Source organism: Chanos chanos, chromosome 10 (genome assembly GCF_902362185.1).
Source record: "Chanos chanos chromosome 10, fChaCha1.1, whole genome shotgun sequence".
NCBI classification, from domain to species: Eukaryota; Metazoa; Chordata; class Actinopteri; order Gonorynchiformes; family Chanidae; genus Chanos; species Chanos chanos.
Window position 1 is genome coordinate 4,850,731 of NC_044504.1, and position 25,110 is coordinate 4,875,840.

Below are 25,110 nucleotides of genomic sequence, written 5' to 3' on the forward strand. Positions count from 1 at the left end.
TTACAATCTTTTGTAACAAGCTCTGTTAAAGAAATGATGCAGTTGTGTTTTATGTGACACTGTACCTATAAATGGAAGGAGAGTGGACTTATAAATGCGCGCTGTGAAACGGATTTCTGAGTGGTTTTGGTGGAATGATTTGAACAAAAAAAACCCTCAAACCAGCTGAGAAAGTATTTCAAAAGTAAGCTTGAAATAAATGTTACATAGACTGACTTTAGTAATATAGTTTTCTTTTCTAAGTAATTGTGATTTCGGAAGGGAGTCATGATTGTGCAATGTATGATTGTTTCATCGTAGTTTAACTCATCTGTCAGCCTTGAACTTTTCAACCGTATTTTATCGTCAGCTGCGAAGAGGATTACAGGAATACAAGTATTACAGGAATACAAGAGAATGAGAGACAGTGTTCATTTCTGCACGCGGCTCTCTATCCTTGATTTCGCAAAAGTAGTGTTAAACGAAACACCTTAACGAGAGCAAACCACAGAATAAGAATAGAATACAAGGTGGTACTTGCTTCTGGACAAGTTACACACAGTGACGGCAACGGAAAAACGTACAACTATTTACACACCACTGCAGCGCGTGCTGGCAAGAGCCCGGCTCTCCGTATTGCCACCACAGTATATTCGGCGCCGTATTCGTCACTATGTATTCCTACATTATGCACTAGAGCATTCAGATTAAGGCGCAAAATAGTGTGGTACATGAAGGTGTAATATATATGAATCTGTTTGTCGAACGTGCTGGTTTTTATCAAAATATAACAAGATGTCAAAAAAGTTAAAGGGGTCGAACACCTTTCAGCGACACCGTGTGACAGTGGTCTAAACACATCAACACGCACACGTGGTGCTTGAAAGGCATGAGCATTCATGTGACTAGTGGTCTGAAGTAATGACACACGTTTGTTTCCGTTGTGTTATAGCCAAGACAAAAGAAAAGTGTTTCTTTTTTACAAAAGAAACAATATGACGATCTCCAGTCAATGAACAAAGAAAGAATCTAAGAACTGTCTCCCAAAATGAGAAGTAGGCCTAACTAAAAATGAGTTATGACCGTCGTCTACTTACAATACTACTTCTGCGACTTATGACTGAAATAATTTTAAAAAAGTGCTAGTAAACTAACTTAACAGATCAAAAATTTCATGTTGTATAAGCAACTCCCGTAAAAATTGTTAGTCTTTCAGTATTGCAGAGCTGAAATTTTGGACTTTCAACTCAGGTAAACTGACTGTCCCTCCCACTTGACAGACAAGAGTTTGTTTTGAACATGCCCACATGTCTAATTGGTTGGCACGAGGTTAACGCCTTCGTACGAGCATGTCAAGAGAAAACTGGCATGCGGTTCCACCCGGCTTGGCTACGTCAGTTGCGAGTATTGCGCATGGCCACGGTAACATCACGATGCTCTTTAAGCGACACTGCGGCCGCGGACAGTATAAAGAGCGTTGCCGTTGAATACTTACCTACATACAAGACAGTCCACCTGAGCGTAAGAATGGCAGCACCTTCAAACGGGATTACAGCCGACCCTTTAGTCGCGGCGATCGATCAGGGTACCAGTTCGACGAGATTCCTGGTGAGTGAGGGTTCTACAGGTTTTTCCATTGGATATCTGCAAACAACTCATGAAACAGTTCCGTCACGGTAAATATGCAAAGCAGGTGTGTGAGTGCGTGGTTGTGCGTGAGAGAGGGGACTTTCAGGTTCTGAAATACTTAAATTTTGCGCCATGAATCTTCTCTCGCGTCGAACCAAGCACCAGCCCCCTCGGGTTCTAACGTAGCCTATTACGCGGCACTGTTATGGTTTTGACGCGTGGCGCCTGACTAGTTGTGAGTCCTGTTGTTCCTGGAGGTTGCAAGACGTAAGATCGTCAAAGCTGATACCCGTATCGCATCTTAACTCTGCACCCAGAAAGGGTACAGTTTCCGATCAATGGAAGTATACATTGCTGAAACGGAATAATAACTAATCAACACACTTTCTCTCATTGTAGATCTCAGATATTAAATGAAATGCACGATGTAATTAGCCTATTTATCGCAGCGGTTTATTGTCAAACAACTCCAGTAAGCAAAAGCATATCACATATAAGTCAAATTAATAATGTTTTCTTGTCACGTGTTGTAAATAAAACTCCCTTTTCAAACAAATCGAGGCATACTTTAAATTGTGGGGTGCAGATGCACTGGACGGTGTTTGGGAGTGAAGACAACCGAGGTGAATCTTCTGTCTCGGAATTTTTTAAAATTTACTTTACCTAAACTATATTATTTAGTCGAAGTATATCTGTAAGCGCTCGTCGCAAAGAGCCAAAGCACTGAGAACAGGAAGCTGACACTTTAACAAGCAGGATCTGCGAATATTAACTCAAAAGTTGGCCGTTTACGAGTGTGCGTTTCTCTTTGAGCCGCTTAGAATGACGGTCCGGACCGGATCAAAGAATAGGGGTCACTAAATTCCCCCATTGAAAAAAAAATTGTCATTTAACTGAACTCGTTGCATTGTTCCAGTTTTAATGTCCTCGGCTCTTGTGAGATGAGATCACATAAGCTGTGCTCTTGTTTGATCTGTCTCTCTTCGACATTACCGTATCTTCAATCACCCAGTCCCGAGCGCTTCGTCACGTGGGCTTACTGTGTAACCAGACCGAGCACTCCACTCTGTCCTGTGACACACAGAGTGAATCCAGCGAAGAATACAGAATAAAGTTTTTATATATACATATATATCTACACACACACACACACACACACACACACACACACACACACACACACATATATATATATATATATATATATATATATATATATATATATATGACTAGGCACCTTTAATTTTATGCTATTACAGATTTTATTTATGTATTTATTTTTGCAGATCATCTCTTATTTATTTTTGTGAACACAAAAATGCTCACAAAGGGTAGCCTACACAAACTAGGATCATTCGCCCCGCTTTGGATGGCGAAAGATCAGTCAGTGTTTACATTGTTTATCTACAGACATTGAGAAAAAGGACAAGGATTTCAGACAGAGGAGTGGAGTTAATCAAACCGCTATCAGTTGGAAAAACCATCGAAATTACCTTAAACTGGAACCTGAAACTAGAACAGCTTTTGGAGTGTTTTCTGTTTACACATAATACATGTTCATGACATTGCTGATCGTATTGATTTCCGTTCTCACGAAAGGAAATATTATCGGGAACGTGCGTGTTTGCCTTGTTTCCCAGTCCTGTGAGCAAACAGGTCTGCTTCGGACATCATGTTGTTTACGTTTCAGTCAAAACTGTCCTTCAATCATGTAAGTCTTCATTTGGGACCAATATACACTACAGCTTTTTTTTTTTTTTTTTTGGTTATGCGGTGGTTCCAGGGAAAATTACAGTACTGGAATGATAAATGCAATTCCAGCCACTGCGTAAAATCTTTGTTTTAATGGCTTGTTTATCTAACCTGAGCGCGGGGTATGTCTGTGAGGGGGTTAATCACACAAATCTGATTGTATTCATGCAGAACATGTGGGAACGGAGACTGAGTTTTGCTCAGTGATCTCTAATGCTTAATGAGCCTGTAAGTGCAGGACATTTGGATGTTTATTTTCCATAAAGCCCATAAATCCAAGGAAAATAACATTTGATTTTGCATCAGGACATTAGTTAATTATTATCTCTGACAAACGATATGACAACATATTGTGCATTGAGACGCTTTCTGTACAGTCGTCTGTGCAGTTGTCAACACTGGATCTTTTTGAGTTTTGTCTGCAGACTTGTTTTCCGCTCTGTTCACATTCTGCCTCTTTTTTTTTTTTTTTTTTTTTTTTGCGCATTTGGGCAATTTCAGGATTTTGTTTAGTCAAGGATTTTGTCTGCAAGTGTGACTGCCTGTGTGTGCAGTTTGTTATACCTCTTTGTTTTGTCAGTGTGTCAGACAGAAACGGACCCTTTGCAATACACAGTTACTGACTCAGTTATGACTCAGGTACTCTGTATTCAGTCATTGAGTAAAGCTGTAGTGCCAGTCTTGTGGTACACTATTGGGTCTAAAATACCATTGGATTGAGTTTATAAGTTCATAAGCGCTTCATTTTTCCAGTGAAATTACTTCATGCCTCACTGAAGATGACCCCTGACCTACCTGGCAAACTGGAGGTGATGGTTCCTGCGAACAGGAGGTCAAAGTGCTGGTTTGATGGCTTAAACCTTGACCTCAGAGCAAAACAAACCTAAAACAGGCATTTTGCAGGTCAGCACTGTGCAATAGACCTCCACAGCCAACCATGCACAGCCCCACAATCAAGGCCAGGACCACGCTGTAAACATGCGGCTGGTTTTGAAATGACCGGGCAATTCCATCTAGAGTCAAAATCAGAGCATGTGATCCAGAGGAAGTGGCTGAATCTGACACCACAAATCACACTCAACTGTAAACTGTCATGGAATTGCTGTGTGTATGTGTGTGTGTGTGTGTGTGTGTGTGTGTGTGTACACACACAAAACACACACACACACACACACACACACACACACATACATACACTCCAAAGCTTTACGACAGAGCTACAGGGTTGTGTTGTCCTGTTGACCTGGACAGAATGTGACACCGGTCGTCCTGGCTGAGGCTCTGGATTTTGTGGAGTCTTTGGCTGTTTGACGTTTGGTCAGCTGATGCATCGACACGTCCCTTAATGCAAAAAACCCTGCGTCTGACATTGAGCCACAGTAGAGGGGAGACTGAATAGTATGTGTGTTCGAAATGACAGCACTTTGTTAACTTTGGACAGTCCTTAGTTCCTATGTAAGCTCGTCTGAGGTATTAGGGGTGCTGAATTGATACTGAATGCTGAACCACAGAGTAAAAATGTAGCAGGTTAAGACAGCGATGGCCTATGACAGTTGTTCTAACACACCTGGACGTTCCTCATTGTTAAATAATCTAGGTCTCATGAGTCTCAGATGATATCAGACCTAATCCTGTGACCTGGTACAGCTGTATAGAAAAAGCTTTATATTTAACGATCACTCTTCCAAACACATTTCACTAATGTGTGTCCAGTCATAGCACTGCATAACTGCATCATCTATAATGGCTGTCTGTAACTGCTCAAGCAGCATTGCCTTACCGTATTTGTAACTTACCTCGGGCGTTTGGTAGAGTTGTCCATAAAACATAATTAAACACTTAATTACTAACATACACCTCAGCCCTCTGGCCCATCGACTCTTTAATTATCTTCCTGGCGAAACAGACTGTGTTACAGTAGACAGGCCAAACGGACTTTTAGGGTCGTTTCTACAGGTCTACTGCAAGGCTCTGTTTTAGGCCTAGTCTCATTTATTGTTTACATCCATCAAATCTGGTTGTGCTGCTTATGTTACTAATTATAAATTATTATTTTATGTGTTGTTGAATCACTTGTATATTGTTCTTTATTGTTGTCGTATATCTGGTCCAGGCCTTCCATGATCTGTAACGTGGTTTTTACTCTGTTTGAACGGGATCACATGATCTCAGTGTGAAACTGGATGCACATCCTGATGTGGTCTTAACATATCATTCATTCTGAGTTTCTTTTTTTCTTTTCTTTATCAAGCCATCTTTCCCAGATTCCTTTTGCTGACATGGAATGCATTGAGAGCGTCTCTTTGCATAAAAACCTTTGATAAAAACATGAAAAACCTTAAATATGTATTGAGAAACTTGTTAAGGAGGTAAAAGTAGGTTTTTAAATTATTGCTACTTAACCAGCGTTTCGTCTTTTTATGGATTATGTGGAATTTCTGTACAAGCAGCAAATGCAGACAACCTTCTTTAAGACCTCAGAGCAAATTCGTACCGATACTTTCTTCTTCACTGAAAAAGCAGATAACAAATTTAAAATTTTTGAATTTAAGAGACAGTGACTGTTGTGCATAATTTCATCTCACTCTTTGGAAATCCTGTATGAACCGCTGTTGATTCCGGTATCGTTTAAATGGACCAAGACTCTCCATTGACTTTGGATAAATGGGTTTGGTTATTGCGCTCCACAGAGTCAGAATGCCCTGACTTAAAGTCAGAGCATCATTCAGTCTTTTGGGATGTGAGACGTCTAGACAGCATGTTCTCAGTCAGTCACCTGAATCGAAATCCAGGCAAAAGTGATTTGCGGTCAACTAAAAAAGAGAGAAGAAATATTTCCACCCCAGTGTTTGCGTCCGAGGTGTTTGCTTCAATCATCCAGTCGACAGAGAAATCTTGTGTTTTTTTTGTTTTTTTTGTTTTAAATAAACCACTATGCACCCATTAAAGGGGTGTGGGGGGTGGAAGAGATTTAAGGAAAGGGGAATCACAACCCTCGCCGTGTTCTGGTTGGTGGGCAGGTTATTTGGTAAGTAAATTTAAACAGCGAACACTGACAGAAACTGCACTGCCGGAGTGTTACTGTTACCTAAGAATCTAATGAAAGATTGACCTTTCAACCGTGGTTGTCCAGCAGTGGATACAAAAATGTAGTTAAACTTCAACAGCAAATTTTCCACAAGGCTACTGCTACAGAACGTAAGTTACACAGCAATCTCACGGCAGTATGTGGCCTTCCGCTTCGTAAAATAGAACAAGGGGGAAAACTGCTGCTGTTATCTTACGTATATATATATATACATACCAAAAAAGAATGGATAATTCCCCCTTAGATCCTCAAAGACTGTTTTCTGGATGAAAATGTGTGTTCTTGTTACTAACAGCGATTGCAGCCATATAAATATTTGTGAACTAAGCATTCGGCACTCTTCGCTGTTCTAACTTTCCAAGTTCCATGGGGAACATGATTCTGTTGAGAGAGGGGACACTTTGTGTTTAGATCTCTGTGTAAAGTGAAACAGGTAAAAAAAAACCCCTTTGTAACAACTGACAGACAGTAAACTATCTTTTCAGTTTTCTTGAAAATTACAGGCTTTCCCAGTGTGCTGCCTCTAGCATTTTTTTGTGTGTGTGTGTGTGTATGTGTGTGTGTGTGTGTGTGTGTGTGTGTGTGAAGAAGAGAGGTGGGGAGGTCTCTGGGAGGACAGGGTGATTTTAACACTGTAAACTTGTTCATGAGAAGCATGTAGTGGTCACACACACACACACACACACACACACACACACACACTCATGTGTCTGTGACTTCGCAGGAAATCACAGAGAATGTTGTCATCAGTCAAAAGTTCATGGTTGTTAAATGGCTCTTACATTAGTGCAGATCACTTTTCATACGTTTCCTCATCTGTGTCCCTCCCTTAGACTCTTACGCAACTCTGACACTCTCTTCATTTTAGACTTCCCATGAATTTCTCCATTCTTGTATGTGGGTGATGTCAGACATGCGTAACTTACCAGAATATTCTGTTGGCCCCAGGTTTTCAACCCAAAGACGGCAGAGTTGATCAGTCACCATCAGGTGGAGATCAGCCAGAGCTTTCCAAAAGAAGGGTGAGTCGCACGATTAGTCTGTGTTCTGTGAATATAAACAAAACCAGCAGACTCATATCCGTAGGAGTTAATTACTGATACCATTTATACCAAAGACAGGTTTTTAGAAAGCTTTTGAAGGAGGTATAATTTGTTTTTGTTTTGTTATTGTTTTGTTATTGGGTTTTTTTTTGTTTTTTTTGTATTTAATGACCAACCTTTTACGAACATCAGCAATTGGTTTGTCACTGACAATATGATTATCTGTCCATCTGTCCATCTGTCCGTCTATCTATCTATCTATCTATCTATCTATCTATCTATCTATCTATCTATCTATCTATCTATCTATCTATCTATCTATCTATCTATCTATCTATCTGTCTGTCTGTCTATCTCTCTGTCTTTTAGCTGGGTGGAGGAGGATCCTATGGAGATCCTTCAGTCTGTACATGACTGCATAGAGAGGACATGTGAAAAACTCACCCAACTCCAGATAGACATATCCAGCATCAAAGGTACTGCTGTGTTTCTGTGTATGAGGCACTCAGAAGCTGACAGGTTGATGTTTGCCTGGACCAGTGTGTCGGCACGGTGTGTTTGTGTGTGTACTCATCTTAGGTATTTTTGCTTTTTTATCTTTCCTCTTCCTGTTTCCATAGCAATTGGCGTGACCAATCAGAGGGAGACTACACTGGTTTGGGACAAAGAGACTGGAAAACCACTGTACAATGCTATTGGTGAGTCAAAAGTCACACCCATCCCAGTACTTGCCAGACCGCTATTTCAGTCATGAAAAATACATTTCATCATTCACATTACATTTTAAAACATGTCCCTGTACTACAATTAGACATTCTCATATATCTGAACATGAAACCCACGGTGAGAGACCGAGTGAGTAGGTGTGTGTGTGTGTATGTGTGTGGGCGGTGTCTTGGTCCTGTAGAATGTGTTGTGTTTTGGGTTGGCTAGTTTGACGAGCCTCCTGAACGTCACAGTTAACGAAAGACAGCTCTCATGTCAGACACACCCCCCCATCGCTCTCTCTCTCTCTCTCTCTCTCTCTCTCTCTCTCTTACTCTCTCCCTCTTTTTTTCTCTGTCATTGTATCTCCTTCTCTGTGTGTGTCTCTCTCTCTCTCACACACATACATACACTGTGTGATGCTCTTAGTTCCTGTCCATTTTAATCTGAGCAGGAGAAAATGAATTACTAAAACAAGTTTAGATGATTGTGTTTGTGGTTGTCAGTGTGGAGATCTCCTTTGTTTGAGGGTTTTGTGATTAATTATGTTTGCACAGTTTGGTTGGACTTGCGTACACAATCAACCGTGGAAAGACTGATCGACAAAGCACCTGGCAAGGACAAGAACCATCTGAAGGTGACGCGAAACACACACACACGCACACACACGCGCACACGCATACATACATACATATGCACGCACACACACATGCACACACAGGCATACATACATACATACATATGCACACACACACACACGCATACATACATACCTACACAGACATACATACATATACACACACACACACACACACACAGACATACATACATACATACATACACACACACGCATACATGCATACCTAAATACACACACATACATACATGCATACCTACATAGACACACATACATACATACATACATACATACCTACACACAAACACACACGCATACATACACACACATACATACATACCTACACACACACACACACACACACACAGACATACATACGTACACACGCACACACACACACGCACGCACAGTCGCTCATATTCTTAGTCACCCTTGCACTAGTTTTGACATTCATCTTTGCCTCACCACTCTGTTAATATTGAGATATAAAACCTCTCTGTCTCCCAGCATAAGACTGGCCTGCCCATCAGTACGTACTTCAGCGCGGTGAAGCTGCGCTGGCTGCTGGACAATGTGAAGGAGGTGGCAGAAGCCGTCTTCTCTCACAGGGCTATGTTTGGCACTGTGGACTCCTGGATCATTTGGGTGAGTGATGTGAGGGAAATCCCTCTATCTGGAAGAGAGTTCGTTGGTGAGTCTCAGAAGGGTAAGCCAGTCTAGATATTATGAATCGGTCTTTATTTCATGTGATATGGGTGAAGCATATCTCAGAGATAAAGCGCAGTTCTCACTGAGGTTAAGGGATACAGAGCTTCTCATACAGTGAGACAAACAAGTCCAAGGATGTGTGTGTGTGTGTGTGTGTATGTGTGTATGTGTGTATGTGTCAATGTGTGTATGTGTGTGTGTATGTGTGTGTGTATGTGTGTATGTGTGTGTGTGTGTGTGTGTGTGTGTGTGTGTTGGGGGGTTTCTCATGGAACACAGGATACTTGGTGTTCCCTCCCCAGGTGGTACAGACGCACAGTTCACTCAGAGGCCTTGTCTTCTACATAATAAGTGCTCGTTGTTCTAACACAGAGACGCATTTTACAGTATGTAGTAATTTAGCGAGTACAGGTCCCTGCAATATTAATACATCATCATGACAATAAGTTGTAAGGCACAGGTTCCTCCCAAAAGTTACAGTCATGAAACAAAAGCCATAGTTTTTCCACAGTGGCCTCCCTGACAGTGTGTATCTGATCTTGAAGGAGGGAGGAGGGAGGTTTCTACTGTTTTTTTGAAATCTAAGTTGATGATATTTAGAGAAGCAGATTTGATAATGTTTGTTTTTGTTTGTTTGTTTGTTTGTTTCTTCTCAGTGTTTGACTGGAGGGAAGAGCGGAGGTGTTCACTGCACAGACGTGACCAATGCCAGCCGTACCATGCTCTTCAACATACACACACTGGAGTGGGACTCTGAGCTCTGCAAGTGAGTGCGCGCGCGCACACACACACACGCATACATGCACACACACACTCACGCACATATACACACGCACTCACACACACACACACACACTCGCGCACACGCACACTTGCGCACACACACACACACACACACACACACACACACACACACACCCATTGCTCCTCTACACGCAGAACTTCCTGTCCACCACCCACGCCACTTAAAAATCATCAGCATATCCAAATACACACATATATGCAAAGCAAACCGCTACAAAGACAAAACATGGGGTTTGGGGTTTGTCTTACTCTGCTGTGAGAAAATATCACATCTCCAGGGTTGATGAGTTCTAGTCACTGTAGCGGTGATTCCATGAGCTAAATGAAAGGGAAATTTGCTGTAGAGTAGTCAGTGGTCCCCTACTGTTTCAGTGAATGGAATATGATCGACTTGTATCCATAAGATGTGATGGACCTAACGCTGCCTAAGACATCAGTCCTCAGAGGTTTCTGTCTCCAGCTGTTTAGGCCACTGTTATAAACCACCAGGCATGCTCAGGATTAATCACATTAATGGCCCTGTGGGTGTCTTAGAGACACTCATTTGTCTTTGGTCTTTCTTTTGCCAAAAGCATTTTTTATTTATGCTTTTGTATGGCCCTGAAAACAGATTTATACAAACCATTCATACATTGCTCTCTGTCGTCAGGTATTTTGATGTTCCTGTTGAAATTCTACCTGATGTGAGGAGCTCTTCAGAAATATACGGGATCATGGTCAGTTGTGGCACAAACAATTATCTGTGTGTGTGTGTGTGTGTGTGTGTGTATGTATGAATGAATAATCAAATGCTTGGATCTCACACTAGCCCTTGACCCATACTTTACAACATAATGTTTGTCGGAGATCATAAAAGGGCTGGAATGGAGTTCTTAAGAATTGACATTTACGTCAGAAAGTTACTCCAGTGCAAACGCAGTGGGTTAAATGCTGCACTTATGATGCACGTCCACAGCCCTGTCTCCGAGGAGTTGAGGCTGAACCTAAAGTGAGGTGATTTTGTGAGGTGGTGTCAAAGAGCATGACCGTTGCAGTGAGCTGTTGTAAACCAGATGAAGCTCTGCACTGCTACGCTTTCTGTCAAAGCACTAGCGCTACCGTCAGTTTTATTCTTCATTTTTTATAATCATTACTGTCGCGTTTACTAGCGTATCTAAACGTCAATACGATGTTTATTGTTCAGACTGAAAAAACCGCTGCGCTGTCTTGGCCCTTGTTTCCCCGCCGCCGTGGGCTAATGGCTTTGTAAATACTTGGCTTTGGGATCAAAGAGGCTGGGCTTTTATCAGAGCAGTTGAGAAAGTGATGAAGTCATTCATAAACTTCCTCAGGTATATGACAGGAACGCATCAGCTGACATGTACGCGGGGGCAAGTGCCACAGTGCCAACATAGCAGTAGGTCCTACTTAAATTTGATCTCTGAGCCATAAATCGAAGATATTTTTATGACCAGGAGGTTCGTTAGAAATGCTGGGTGGATCTAGTGTTGTAACCTGGAACAGGTATAATCATATGCACTTTGCTCAAATCTCCAGAGGTCATCGTGATCCTGCTAAAGTGTTCTACTGTTCTTACTTCATGCACCATACCAATGAGACTTGCCAATGGAAACGAAGATGGATTTGATAAGGAACCATATTATTTTATTTGTCACAGTGTTTGATTCGTTTCTAAAATATATGAGCATAACTGAAGTTTCTCAGTCTAACACTTTTTCATGCTCCCCCTTAATCAAAACTAAAATCAGTTTATTGTCTGGTGTAGGTCAAAGTTGTAAACCTGTCTCTCTCTCTTTCTATCTTTCTCTCTCTCTTTCTCTCTCTCTCATATTCACAGAAATCAGGCTCCTTGACTGGTGTGCCTATTTCAGGGGTAAGTTTACTTCTAAATTTCTCTCTCTCTGTCTCTCTCTCTCTGATTCTTTGTGTCTCTCTTCCACACACTCATTCACACTAACACTTTCTTTTAGAAACAAATTTGAATTAAATCTTGTGCTCATAACTTTTCTTTTTGTTTTTCAACTGAGCTGATGTGACTGTCTTACTATGGCACTGGCCTTGTTAACCGTGTGTAACTCTCTCAGTGTTCGTGTGCGTGTTTCTGTGTGCATCCCAGTGTTTAGGTGACCAGTCCGCTGCCCTCGTGGGACAGATGTGTTTTAAAGTCGGCCAAGCCAAAAACACGTGAGTCAGCTCATCAAAACACTGTCTGTATCAACCACAGAGCACAGCTAACACTCTTTGGTTCTCTCAGTGAACTCTGGTCTGTGGGTTGTAAAATGGAGGGAGGTGGTTATGTTAACACACAAGAACTGTGTGACACTTATTACTGTAGAATGTAAAACTATGCTCATTTGAGTAATATGCCACCTCCTCAGGCTTTCATACTAATTAATATGAGAACTGGAAGCATGATGTCCACAAAACCAGTTGTGTATCCAGCTATTCTTGCTCCTTAGTTTTTGTATTCTCTCTCTCTTTCTCTCTCTCTCTCTCTCTCCCTCTCTCCCTCTCTTTCTCTCTCTCTCTCTCTCTTCCCCCCCCCCCTCTCTCTCTCTCTGTCTGTCTGTCTGACAATAGGTACGGAACTGGTTGTTTTCTGCTCTGTAATACTGGTGTAAAGGTAAACTTTTTCAACAAATTTCGGTACCACGTTACAATAAGACTACCCTTATAAAGCGTTTAGGAATGGTTTATAATTAGTTTATTAATTAGGTTATGAACACTTTATGAATGATAAGTGACCTGTTGCTTGCCAAATAGTGAGTCTGCATTTATCTGCACTGTGAAGCCTCAGATCCCATTGGTTACTTAGTTTACTTTGTCTTCTCCATCAGCCAGCATTTATACCTGTCAGCGCCATCAGATATGTGTTAATAAGTTACTAGTACTTAACCACAGTCATCATATCTTAATAGTCAAAACATTTTATTCGGCATATCAAATTGTGGCATATCAAATTAACATATCAAATTACCAGATAAGGCTTTGGCGATGTTGTTTACCTTGACATTTTCAGCATGCTATCAGAAGCATTATTATCATGGGTGTTGATATGACATATGCTATCGGGTTGTTATGCACACTGGATATTAAAGTGGTATATTGTGATGCGGGGGGGGGGGGGGGGGGGGGGGGGGAGTAGATAGGCAGAGCTTCCCAGCATGCTTTGTGGCGATGGCCTGCTGTTTAGCCCCAGTTTGTTATTGTTCAGTTAATGTTTCCATTTGTGTCTAGTAGAAGTGTACGTGTATTGTTCATGATGCAGTCTTTGTGCTGTGTTGTTCATTCTTGTGATAGTTTAATGTTAACTGTATACCGTAAATGTCATTGTCTGCGTGAATGATTTGGTTCCCCTCCTGCTGTGTCAGCATGTTAAGTGTGTTATTTTCTGGTCTGTGCTGTTGCAGAATAAAAGGTGAGTTGTTGAAAGAGCAAAGGCAGTGTCATCACTCTAGAGAAAACCCAGCAATTCATTAATACATGATGATGCGGTTTACACTTTATAATAAGGCTCCCTTTTGGCAGTTATAAATGTTAGTGGCTTATGAGTAAGTGGTGATGTGTTTTACACTTTACAAGGCTTCCTTTTGGCAGTTATAAATGTTAGTAGCTCATTAGTAAGTGGTGATGTGTTTTACACTTTACAAGGCTTCCTTTTGCCAGTTATAAATGTTAGTAACTCATTAGTAAGTGGTGATGCGTTTTACACTTTACAATAAGGCTCCCTTTTGGGCAGTTCTAGATGTTTGTAACTCATAAATAAATGGTCTTGAAAATGAGATGAAGCTGACTGGTAAAGGGACAGGATAAAGTAAACTAGGCAACTAGCAAGATCTGAGATTTAACAGAAGTGCAGCAGTAACTTGATCTTGCCAAATAGTGAGCCTGCATCAATGTGTGAAAACTGTGTTAGAACTTGATCTTGCCAAATAGTGAGCCTGCATCAATGTGTGAAAACTGTGTTAGAACTTGATCTTGCCAAATAGTGAGCCTGCATCAATGTGTGTAAACTGTGTTAGAACTTGATCTTGCCAAATAGTGAGCCTGCATCGATGTGTGAAAACTGTGTTAGAACTTGTTTATTAATGATTCACAAAGTGTTTACAACCTAATTAATAACCTATTTATAAATCTTTTATGAGGGTAGTGTTATTGTAAAGTGGTACCCGAATTTCAAACAGCTATTACATCTGTATCTGTTAATTCACAATAAATTGACCAATTCTCAACACTCTCTCCTATAGCCTGTGCTGTCAGATCACGGCCTGCTAACAACCATTGCATATAAAATGGGGCGGGACAAACCTGCTTTTTATGCGCTTGAGGTAAACCCTAACCATCCTGATTATGCCATTGGTCAATATGTTAACGAGGTCACAAACCTCATCTGATTGGCCAGTCAGTTTGAGGGAATTCATATTCCTTTTTGTATGATTGGGCAGTCTGTTGATGAGGTCATAGTTGCAGGCCTCTGACACTATACTCCATTCAATCCTGGTTTCTTTCTGTTTTGTTGTAATTGTGTGTGTGTGTGTGTGTGTGTGTGTGTTTTCAGGGCTCAGTTGCAATAGCAGGAGCAGTAGTGAGATGGCTAAAGGACAATATGGGAATTATCCAGTCTTCCCAAGAGTTAGGTAAGTCCAACAATCTACTCTACAAGACAAACAAAAAAAAACAGTATTGCTTTCATCTCTACATTTTGTAAAACCAATAAATGTTAAAGATTTAATTGTTTTTGACATGAACTTGTTTCTCTGACAGAGACTGTATGCAATTAATAGGAGTGCTTCAAAAGTAACAAGATGCTTTGTCAGAGAAACAATTTTTTGTGTGTTCTTCCAACCAATTAGCAAACCAATCAGACTTCGTTGGGAAAGACAAAATCATCATAATTTAAAGAACTACATGACCAGGACTGAATATTAGTACTAGGTGTCAAACCTTGACCCTTAATGTAATTATTATAATCATGTATCTGTGTCATATAAACAGTGATCATCTTGTCCACTGATAAATTGTCTGTACACCATAGAGAAGCTTGCGTCTGCAGCCGGATCATCCTACGGTTGCTATTTTGTTCCGGCATTTTCGGGGCTGTACGCCCCCTACTGGGAGCCAAGTGCAAGAGGGTCAGTGACTTTACTTCATGAGAATTGTGTTTTTTGGGGGTGGGGTGTGTGTGTGTGTGTGTGTATGTGGTGAGGGGGGTTATAAATAATATGTTAAATCAATGTATATTAAATTGTATTCACACTCTCGCTCTCTCTATCTGTCTTTGTCTCTATTTGTCTATCTACCTGTCTATCTGCCTGCCTGTCTATCTGTCTGTCTATCTATCCATCTCTGTCTCAGGATAATCTGTGGCCTGACTCAGTTTACCAACAGGAGTCACTTGGCCTTTGCTGCACTTGAAGCTGTTTGCTTTCAGACTCGAGAAGTGAGATGAGTTCCGTTTTCAATGTGTTTTGACTCAGATTACATCCACACACAGCCTGACGGGAAAAGCGTTTATCATACTGATGAGAGATTTCTTGCAGATCCTGGATGCTATGAATCAGGACAGTGGCGTTCCACTGACTCAGCTGCAGGTTGATGGAGGAATGACCTCCAACCGATTACTGATGCAACTACAGTCTGATATTCTCTGCATTCCTGTAGGTAAGACCTTCAGTGTGTGTGAGAGAGAGAGAGAGGCATGCACAATATGATGTAATTTCCTGTTAAATTTGTTATCAAGAGAGTATTTAAGAAGCCATGAAGAGTTTGTTACAGGTTTTGTGTGTGTTGCTGTTTACCTTCACAGATAAACAAATGCCTTGAAACTGGAATTTAGTTTTATGGGTTTTTTCTTTTTTCCCTCAGTGAGGCCGACGATGTCGGAGACCACTGCACTGGGGGCAGCGATGGCTGCAGGAGCGGCGGAGGGGGTCAACGTTTGGGACCTGACCTCTGACAGCCTGACCTCTTTGCCCTCAGAGAAATTCCAACCTAAGATCAACCTTGAGGGTGAGTTCGAAGGTTTTGTTGCCATCTAGTGGTGAAAGGTGTGAATTAGCTTTCATATGAGAGAGATATCAGAGCACTGGGATAGTGAACTGTGGCCGGTAGCAATCGTGAGAAATTGCATCTTTTATTGTTATTTTTGTTATTGACTTGCACAACGTAAATGTTGACTCGCACATGTAAATATTCTTTGAATCTTTTGATCGGATTGATCTTTCTCATTGACAGAGAGCGAGTTTCGCTATGCAAGATGGAAGAAAGCTGTCCAGAGATCTATGAACTGGGAGACCACAGAGATGGTTGACAATGGAAAAGGTGAGCATATGTCCTGATACACACACATGGTGATTTATTTGAATTTACTCTTTTCTGATATTGATGATTCTTCTGAACTTTGCTGTGTGTGTTGTTTTGAAAACCATGGTTTCCTGCATCCTCCTAGCCCTCTCCTTCACAGGCCACTGATCCCGACCAGAACCAGACCCCATCAGACCTGATCCCAAACAGAACCATTCTACCAGACCCCATCAGACCTGACACCAAACAGAACCATTCTCCATCAGACCTGATCCCGAACAGAACCATTCTCCATCAGACTTGATCCCGAACAGAACCAGACCCCATCAGACCTGATCCCAAACAGAACCATTCTACCAGACCCCATCAGACCTGACACCAAACAGAACCATTCTCCATCAGACCTGATCCCGAACAGAACCGTTCTCCATCAGACCTGATCCCAAACAGAACCAGACCCCATCAGACCTGATTTGGGACATAACCTTTCCCCATCAACCCTGATTTGGGACAGAACCATTCTCCATCAGACCTGGCAGTGGTGATGATGGTGGTGGTGGTGGTGGGGGGGGGGGGGGGGGGGGGTTCCACTGTAATGGGATAACAGCTTATGAACATTCCTGTTAGGCAGTCTGACTCTCTGACTAACTGAGAAATCCTGCTTCATGGAGTAACCCATTGAGCAGCATAAGGATTTTATTTTATTTTATTTTATTTTATTTTATTTTATGAAGGGGAAGCTGCCGTACATAGTGATTTAACTTGAGGTTTCCTTTGCTCTTTGATGTTTGAATCATCTTTACAACAGGGTGACATATATACTTGGCAGAGGCAAGCTGCTCTAACTGTTCCTACAACACGCAAAGGTCAGTCATTCTGTGTTTCTCACACTACCGATCCATCATCAATGCCCTTATGAACTTACTCTTTGACACAGTCATACGCTGCTTTGCTGTAGTTTATCATTTTTAACAGAAAAATCAGATCTGATGTTAAATCTAAAGTTTACCACAGGGCTAAAGCCAGGATGTGAATGAGATTAATAACTGAAACTGGCTACGCGCTGTAAGTACTGTATCGTAAGCCTTAAAAAGTCCCAGTGATGCTCAACACTCTGCCACACATTCGAAGCTTAACTGCCACAACAGGATGTGCAGATTTTGCAAATCGGATGTGGTTTGATACGGACAAGCTGCTAAACAGGGTTTGTGGTGAGTGTGAATGCCGTGGTTATTACTAAAGTGTGTGAGATCAGAGAGTGGACAGAGGACACTTGTTAACTCTTGCTTATTGTACTTGACGGTTAAAATGTTTTATGAACAGAGGACATTGATCCCCTTCATAATGTAATACTAGAATGTGTGTGTCTGTGTGTGTGTGTGTGTGTGTGTGTGTGTGTGTGTTTGTGAGTGTTTTATATAGAGGGTCACCACTGTGCCTGTGATTTTAATTACTTTTTTTTTTTTTTTAATCATCAGAGAATTTTTTAACATTTGACAGAATGATGATGTAAAAATCAAAATTGATCTATATTTTTGTAAGAAAGATAAAAGCACTTTCTGAATATTAACGTACTTGATTTCTGACACAGCTTTGCAGAGAAATATACAACATTCAATCATTTTTTTTCACTCTGCCAGGCCACGAAACTGATTATTTTAGTACTGAAATAATTGCAAGTGTTTCACATGTGCAACTTTTGAAGTGATTGTTTGTTTGTTTTGAACAGTGCAATGGAGAATATGTTAATCAGATATGATTTACAGTGTGTGTTTTTCTGTAGCTTGGCCAGTGCCTTAGTAGTTTTCTATGAAGGTTTTTATATAGACTGTATAATTGACTTCACTGAACAATTTTTAATTTAATTGCCCGAGCAGTTTGAAAATACTAAAGCGCATCATTTTTTACAGAGATGTCTTTTTTTTTTTGTCTGATAATGTTTCTGGCACTGTAATTAAAACACTGCAAAACTACAGATAGTAGAGAATCTTTATTTATTTTTTATCAATTTAAAACTTCATACGAGATTTTGCACATCGAAGCAGTTTAAAGAAGTTGGCACAGTTATCTGGCTAAAGGCTATGTAATGTCTGTGAAAGATGCTTACACTGCATTGGTCACACAGACAGTGATGAAAAAGGTGTTCTCTACTCCAAAGGCAGACGAACTAAATGAGGTTCTCTTAAGCATACAAAAAAAAAAAACCCCACTCTGTAGACTACGAGAGTGGATTTGAACGTCCTTCTTCATTTCTCGTGCTATAACCCAGGACATGTTACTTGGTGAGCTCCTGCCCCTCCAGTTTGTTTGGTTGTTTCTCTGTTTGTTTTTGTCAGAGGTGACGTGACGGCCCTGGGGCCAAGCACCTTCCCGACAGGCGCCTCTCTATAGAACTGTCTTAACAACCAATCAAATCAAATCCCCCACTGTCCACATACTGACCAGGTGACCTTCACCACTAAACTAGTGTCACCCTCTTCAGACCTATACCAGTCCTCTATGCTTACACAGACCTATACCAGTCCTCGATGGTTACACAGACCTATACCAGTCCTCTATGGTTATACAGACCTATACCAGTCCTCGATGGTTACACAGACCTATACCAGTCCTCTATGGATACACAGACCTATTCCAGTCCTCGATGGTTATACAGACCTATACCAGTCCTCTATGGTTATACAGACCTATACCAGTCCTCTATGCTTACACAGACCTATACCAGTCCTCTATGGTTATACAGACCTATACCAGTCCTCGATGGTTATACAGACCTATACCAGTCCTCGATGGTTACACAGACCTATACCAGTCCTCTATGGTTACACAGACCTATACCAGTCCTCTATGGTTATACAGACCTATACCAGTCCTCTATGCTTACACAGACCTGTACCAGTCCTCTATGGTTATACAGACCTATACCAGTCCTCGATGGTTACACAGACCTATACCAGTCCTCTATGCTTACACAGACCTATACCAGTCCTCGATGGTTACACAGACCTATACCAGTCCTCGATGGTTACACAGACCTATACCAGTCCTCTATGCTTACACAGACCTATACCAGTCCTCTATGGTTACACAGACCTATACCAGTCCTCGATAGTTACACAGACCTATACCAGTCCTCTATGCTTACACAGACCTATACCAGTCCTCTATGGTTACACAGACCTATACCAGTCCTCTATAGTTATACAGACCTATACCAGTCCTCTATGGTTATACAGACCTATACCAGTCCTCTATGCTTACACAGACCTGTACCAGTCCTCTATGGTTGTACAGACCTATACCAGTTCCTGTGGGAAGAACAGGATGCATACACAGTAATTCACATGTCTGTTCACTAAATGTATATCCCCATTAGCCTTTGTGTTTATACAGACGAAGATAAAAATGAGGATAAGAACACACACAAAAATCAATATGTCCGATATATTTTTTTTAAATGAACTTCATTCTTTATTGAAGAACACTTTACTGAGGTGAATCATACAATGATCGGTGAATGTATCGGTGTCCATTTGCAAGGCAAAGAAACAAACCAAAACATAATAACGTAGCTATTACAAAATTTAAATAAAACAAACAAATAAAACTCTGACCCTGAATACTTTAACATCATTCTGGTTCTGCTGCCAAAAAGCATGGAAGCCACATCTAGCTAAAACACATCATATTGACTTTCCCTTTTTTAACGTCCCATGGTCCTTAACGGCAATATCTTTCTCAATACTGAACTGAAGGAAGTAATCAGTATGTCATATACCACGAGACCAAGTTTCCAAGTCAAAACAATCATCTGTGTTTGTTCACGAATGTACACTTATCTTCCCAAGTCCTAGTTTTCTATAAATACTAAATCAACTTTTTTTTTTTTAAAGATTACACCATGTGCCTTGGAAGCATCATTTAATAGCTTACATCTTTAATACTCCAAAGATCTGACCGATGAAGTGTCAGCTTAGTTTTTGATATACTCTGTGTTCAAGAAGCTGTGTTGCTACCACATCAAATCTTCAATCATTTCAAAAGAGAGAGGGGAGGGGGTGGTGAAAACTCCCTTTGTAGATCCACAGGAGGTTCTGCTCGGAGTTATCCACGGGAGGTTCTGCTCGGAGTTTTCGACAGGAGAAAAACGTTCCGATTCAGGAGCTTACCACAATGTAAAGACAGAACTCTTCATTGCTAATCACAGAAAAATCTTTTCTATGATTTTCAAACAATGCATTTAAAGGTCGCGCCCTCTGGTAAGGGCCGGTATCTCTCGTTTCTCAATCGAATCCTCACGTTTTCATTCAATTGTGCTTAACTACTGTAAGATACCAGCCAAACTGGTGCCGTGACTGAGTAGGAACACTCCTCTTTCGCTAGGCGCTTTCTTTAAGTGACTCCCTGAATGATGTGAGTGGCTTTCAACTTGTTATGAGTCTCAATTATGATGTAAATTAAAAACTATGACACGTTGAGTTTGCGTACGGAATCATCAAAAGTGAGAACGAACTAAGAAGTCGAAAAGACTTACGCTCAAAAATATTCCCTCTTATTATTATATTCCTTCAGATTATATTCCTTCATTGGTTTTCAAGTGCAAGATAGCATAATGATAATTATTATGCAATATGGAGTATGACACAATGCATACTGTATACGGAGTTCAAATGAAAAATGAATGAACATGAATTACTTGACAGACTAATACATCAACAGTGACTATAAGATGAATACAGCAATAAGACTTCACATTAAAAACATTTTTAAGAATATTTATAATGCAATGACATTGACACAGTGGCAGTGAGTAACTCAACTGGTAAAATAAAAAGAATTGGATAAAAATCATAAACACTAAACAAAATCACATTTCTAAACAGTAGCACAAATATCTCTGATCACATCATATATCTCCCACCCCGCCTCAAAAGAAAACAGGAAAAGTTAGAATTCATTCCAAACACAAAACATTTCTAAAGACAACTACACTTCTGGCGGGATGCTGACTTCAGCAAGACAATTTTTACATCCACTCGAACTTTGTCTCATTTTTTTTGCTGTTATCTTTTGAATCACCTTTGGATTTTTCCCATGTTACATTTCTTCTGGCTACGGTACAAGAGAGGCCCAATGAGAAGAGTCGGTTGACTCTGTCCACAGCGAACAGAGATTCTACCTTAAGTCACCTGTGCGAGTGAACGGTTTCCCACACATGAAGAGGTGGTCCACCTGATGGGTCACTTGGGAAGAGGGTGTATTTGGGCAGGGTGGAGAGAGGGGGTGGCCTGGGGGGTATGCAGGTCCGTTACTAACCCCACAGGTCCTCTGTGCGTCCAAACTTATAAATGAGAGTGCTGTAAGATGAGCAGAAAGAGGAGAAGTCAGAGCAGAAGAACACAATGCAGCGCAGAGGATGCACTACTGAATCAGATGATGCTACCTCTGAAATACTGAAATGACAAACATGCTCAGTCTGAACACTGGCCAAATCTTCTTTTCAATGTCTCTAAATAGTTGAAGAGGACATCACTCAAAATGATGACCCAGCTTGACTGAGATGAGTAAAATCCAGCTCAGTAAAACGCACATTCAGTGAAGCACATTATTAGTGACACTTGCATATAAAATATCACAGTGCCTGCATGTGTGTGTGTGTAGTTGTGTTTGCAAGGGAGGGAGAGAGAGAGGGAGAGAGAGAGAGAGAGAGGGGGAGAGGGAGAAAGAAAGAGGGAGAGAGAGAGAGAGGGAGAGAGAGTGAGAGTAGTTACCTGAAAAATATCAGTGTGTTCTGGAAGAAAACTGCAAGTCCTGGATATACCTCTTTCTCTGAAAGACAAAATGAGAAGGGGAATCGTTCGCCAGTACATAACAGGATCCATTCTTGTCACTCACTCACTCACTCATTATCTAAGCCGCTTATCCTGATTAGGGTCGCGGGGGGTGCTGGAGCCTATCCCAGCGCTCATAGGGCGAAAGGCGGGGAAACACCCTGGACCATCGCCAGTCCATCGCAGGGCAGACACACAGACAAGCACACTCACACACACATTCATACCTAAGGGCAATTTAGTGTCTCCAATTCACCTAACCTGCATGTCTTTGGACTGCAGGAGGAAACCGGAGTTCCCAGAGGAAACCCACGCAGACACGGGGAGAACATGCAAACTCCACACAGAAAGGACCCTGGCCACCCGGCCGGGAACCGAACCCGAAACCTTCTTGCTGTGAGGCGACAGCGCTACTCACTGTGCCACCGTGCTGCCCCCATTCTTGTCAGTGTTATTGAAATACGACACCCTAAAACAGTCTATTTCTCTCTCCTCTCTAACCAACTCTTCTCCACACAAATGCCATTAAACAGTTCCTCTGGGGAAGTTAATGGAAACGAGGATTTGGCTTCGAGATCGAGAAGTGATTCACTGAACTGATTTGGTTAATCAGTAACGGAGAGGAAAGTATCAGGCACGGGACAGAGAGGAGAGGAGAGCAGACATAATGAAAGAGGGAAAGTGTAACAGAGAGACTGCTCACTGGGGACAACGTAGGCTCCAAAGAGGATCCAGATGGCGCCGATGAGCGAGCCGAACATGATCATGAAACCGATGAGAAGCCAGACGCGAGCTCCTGCCCGGACACACACACAGATACACACACATAGACACACACACACACGGACACACACACACAGACACACACACATAGACACACACACACACACGGACACACACACACAGTCACACACACACAGACACGCCAAGAACATGTCAGAGGTATTTATAAGATCAAGACAATAAATAATTTGTAAACACTGATAAATCAGATAATTTTCTCTGGCGGATTGAACACTGCTCAACGGGCAAATCCCAGTGAGGTAAAGCTGTCTTTACTATCTCACATGTGTGTTTTTGTGTTTTTTTCTTTGTTTTTTTTTCTTTCTCTGTGTTTTTTTCTTTGTCCCACACACTGCCTGCTCTGTGTGCAGATCCATTTAAAGTCAATGACATCGTGCTGCTAAGTCATGCACAATATAGAAACCATTAGAACCCAATACACAGTCTGTAGAGAGTGTCTGTTTTAATCTCACCCATTCTGCCAAGACAGCCCTCTCCATAGGTGTCTCCTCTCACCTGACCGTTTGAGACTGCGTTGATCCTGCAACACAGATTTACACACACACACACACACACGCATGCACGCACGCACACACACACAACACATACAAAAAAAATAAAAAAATTACATTATTTCAATGTGATGTGTGCGTGTGTGTGTGCGTGTGTGTGTGCATGATGTTCACTCACATGAAGAAAGCCAAGGTGGAGAAAACCCCACATGTGTGGAAAGCATGATTGAGATCTTTTTGGTCTGGATAACACACAGCAGCATCTATCATAATCCACCAGCCAGTGAAGAACTGAGACAAAGAGAGAGAGAGGGGAGGAGAGACAGTGAAAGAGAGAGAGAGGGAGGGGGATATGGTTATCAGAACAGATACTTACTGACTTGTGAATCACTGTTTGAATAGTGTAGCCATACAGAAACAACCAATTCTTTGGTCAGTCATTTATTAAACAGAAACGGATCTGACACACTCACCAGAATGCCAGCCACAATGGAGGCCACAGTGTTCCGCCTCTCTCCCCAATCAATACAGTCGCACTCGGGCCAACGGAAGTTGTCCAAAAATCCTGCCATCTCACGCAAACTTCTCCGCGTTTTTTTCTTTCTCTCTTTCTGTGGACTGTTCTCTGGTCTGTCAGTGCGGGGCTTTCAGTGCAACGCGTTCGGAGTTTACTCAGAGAAGAGCTACGGGGTAACGTGGATGCCCTAATGTCAAAAAGAAGATGTCATTTAAAACATTGTCCTTCTATTCACATTACGTGGCTTGAACGGGTTGGGGAAAGAAAGAATTTTCCTTTTCGACTAATGTTTCTGTGTACGCACGATTTAACTGCATTCCGTTTGCGAAACGATTTGTTTCAGCACTGAAAGAGAAACAAGTTGAAAGCCAGATAACTACAAATGGACGTGTAAATATTTGCGTTCAGGTTTCACCTACACTGATCAAACAGTGCGCTTAACTAATTCATTCATTCACACAGTCGGCGTGAGCCATATACACGCAAAATGACACAGTGTGACAGTTAGGAAACAAAGGATATTGTAATACTGGTGATAATATATAAAAACCAATGATACGCGACTGGCATTAGATGTCGCGTTCTTGCACTGGTTGTATTTGACGTCGCTTTCTTTCAAATGTAGATTTCTTATCAAGGCGCGTCAAGTGTTTTCAGAAAAGCTTGCAATGTAACTGATTAATTATTTGGTGATGATGAAATGACATTAATGTCGACATCGCATGAATTCAAACCCTACTGAAAATAACGTATCGGTTATAGAAACACTGCTCTCAGGTCGTGTTATGCAAATAGGGAGAACAACACGCGCCAGCTAGG

General features: G+C 41.4%; 2 protein-coding genes across 2 annotated transcripts in view; one reads left to right on the forward strand and one right to left on the reverse strand.

Moving 5' to 3' along the window:
- Positions 1 to 1,386: 1,386 nt before the first annotated feature.
- Positions 1,387 to 17,208, forward strand: LOC115822109 (glycerol kinase). Its single transcript, XM_030785773.1, has 19 exons — positions 1,387 to 1,587; positions 7,397 to 7,470; positions 7,861 to 7,967; positions 8,112 to 8,189; positions 8,754 to 8,833; positions 9,341 to 9,478; positions 10,198 to 10,307; positions 10,995 to 11,061; positions 12,183 to 12,218; positions 12,462 to 12,529; positions 12,926 to 12,968; positions 14,593 to 14,673; positions 14,904 to 14,982; positions 15,381 to 15,477; positions 15,701 to 15,785; positions 15,886 to 16,006; positions 16,211 to 16,354; positions 16,580 to 16,666; positions 16,794 to 17,208. The coding sequence occupies exons 1-19, from the start codon at positions 1,393 to 1,395 to the stop codon at positions 16,814 to 16,816; spliced, it is 1,713 nt and encodes a 570-aa protein (XP_030641633.1). The 5' UTR covers positions 1,387 to 1,392; the 3' UTR covers positions 16,817 to 17,208.
- A 2,961-nt stretch (positions 17,209 to 20,169) lies between these two features.
- LOC115822333 (transmembrane protein 50B) overlaps positions 20,170 to 25,110 on the reverse strand; it is a 5,504-nt gene continuing 563 nt past the window's right edge. The window contains exons 2-7 of the mRNA XM_030786120.1: positions 24,248 to 24,478; positions 23,953 to 24,065; positions 23,736 to 23,803; positions 23,183 to 23,275; positions 22,420 to 22,477; positions 20,170 to 22,005 (exon numbers count right to left, since the gene is read on the reverse strand). Of these exons, the coding sequence (XP_030641980.1) occupies positions 21,960 to 22,005; positions 22,420 to 22,477; positions 23,183 to 23,275; positions 23,736 to 23,803; positions 23,953 to 24,065; positions 24,248 to 24,346 (477 nt within the window). The 5' untranslated portion in view covers positions 24,347 to 24,478 and the 3' untranslated portion in view covers positions 20,170 to 21,959. The remainder of the gene's footprint in view (positions 22,006 to 22,419; positions 22,478 to 23,182; positions 23,276 to 23,735; positions 23,804 to 23,952; positions 24,066 to 24,247; positions 24,479 to 25,110) is intronic.

Excerpts from the sequence above, each read along its gene's own strand:
- LOC115822109 (XM_030785773.1), top strand. The coding sequence starts at position 1,393 with ATGGCCACGGTAACATCACGATGCTCTTTAAGCGACACTGCGGCCGCG. Across the intron at positions 14,983-15,380 it reads CCAGTCTTCCCAAGAGTTAG|AGAAGCTTGCGTCTGCAGCC; the intron begins GTAAGTCCAACA and ends TGTACACCATAG. Across the intron at positions 15,786-15,885 it reads TTTGCTTTCAGACTCGAGAA|ATCCTGGATGCTATGAATCA; the intron begins GTGAGATGAGTT and ends GATTTCTTGCAG.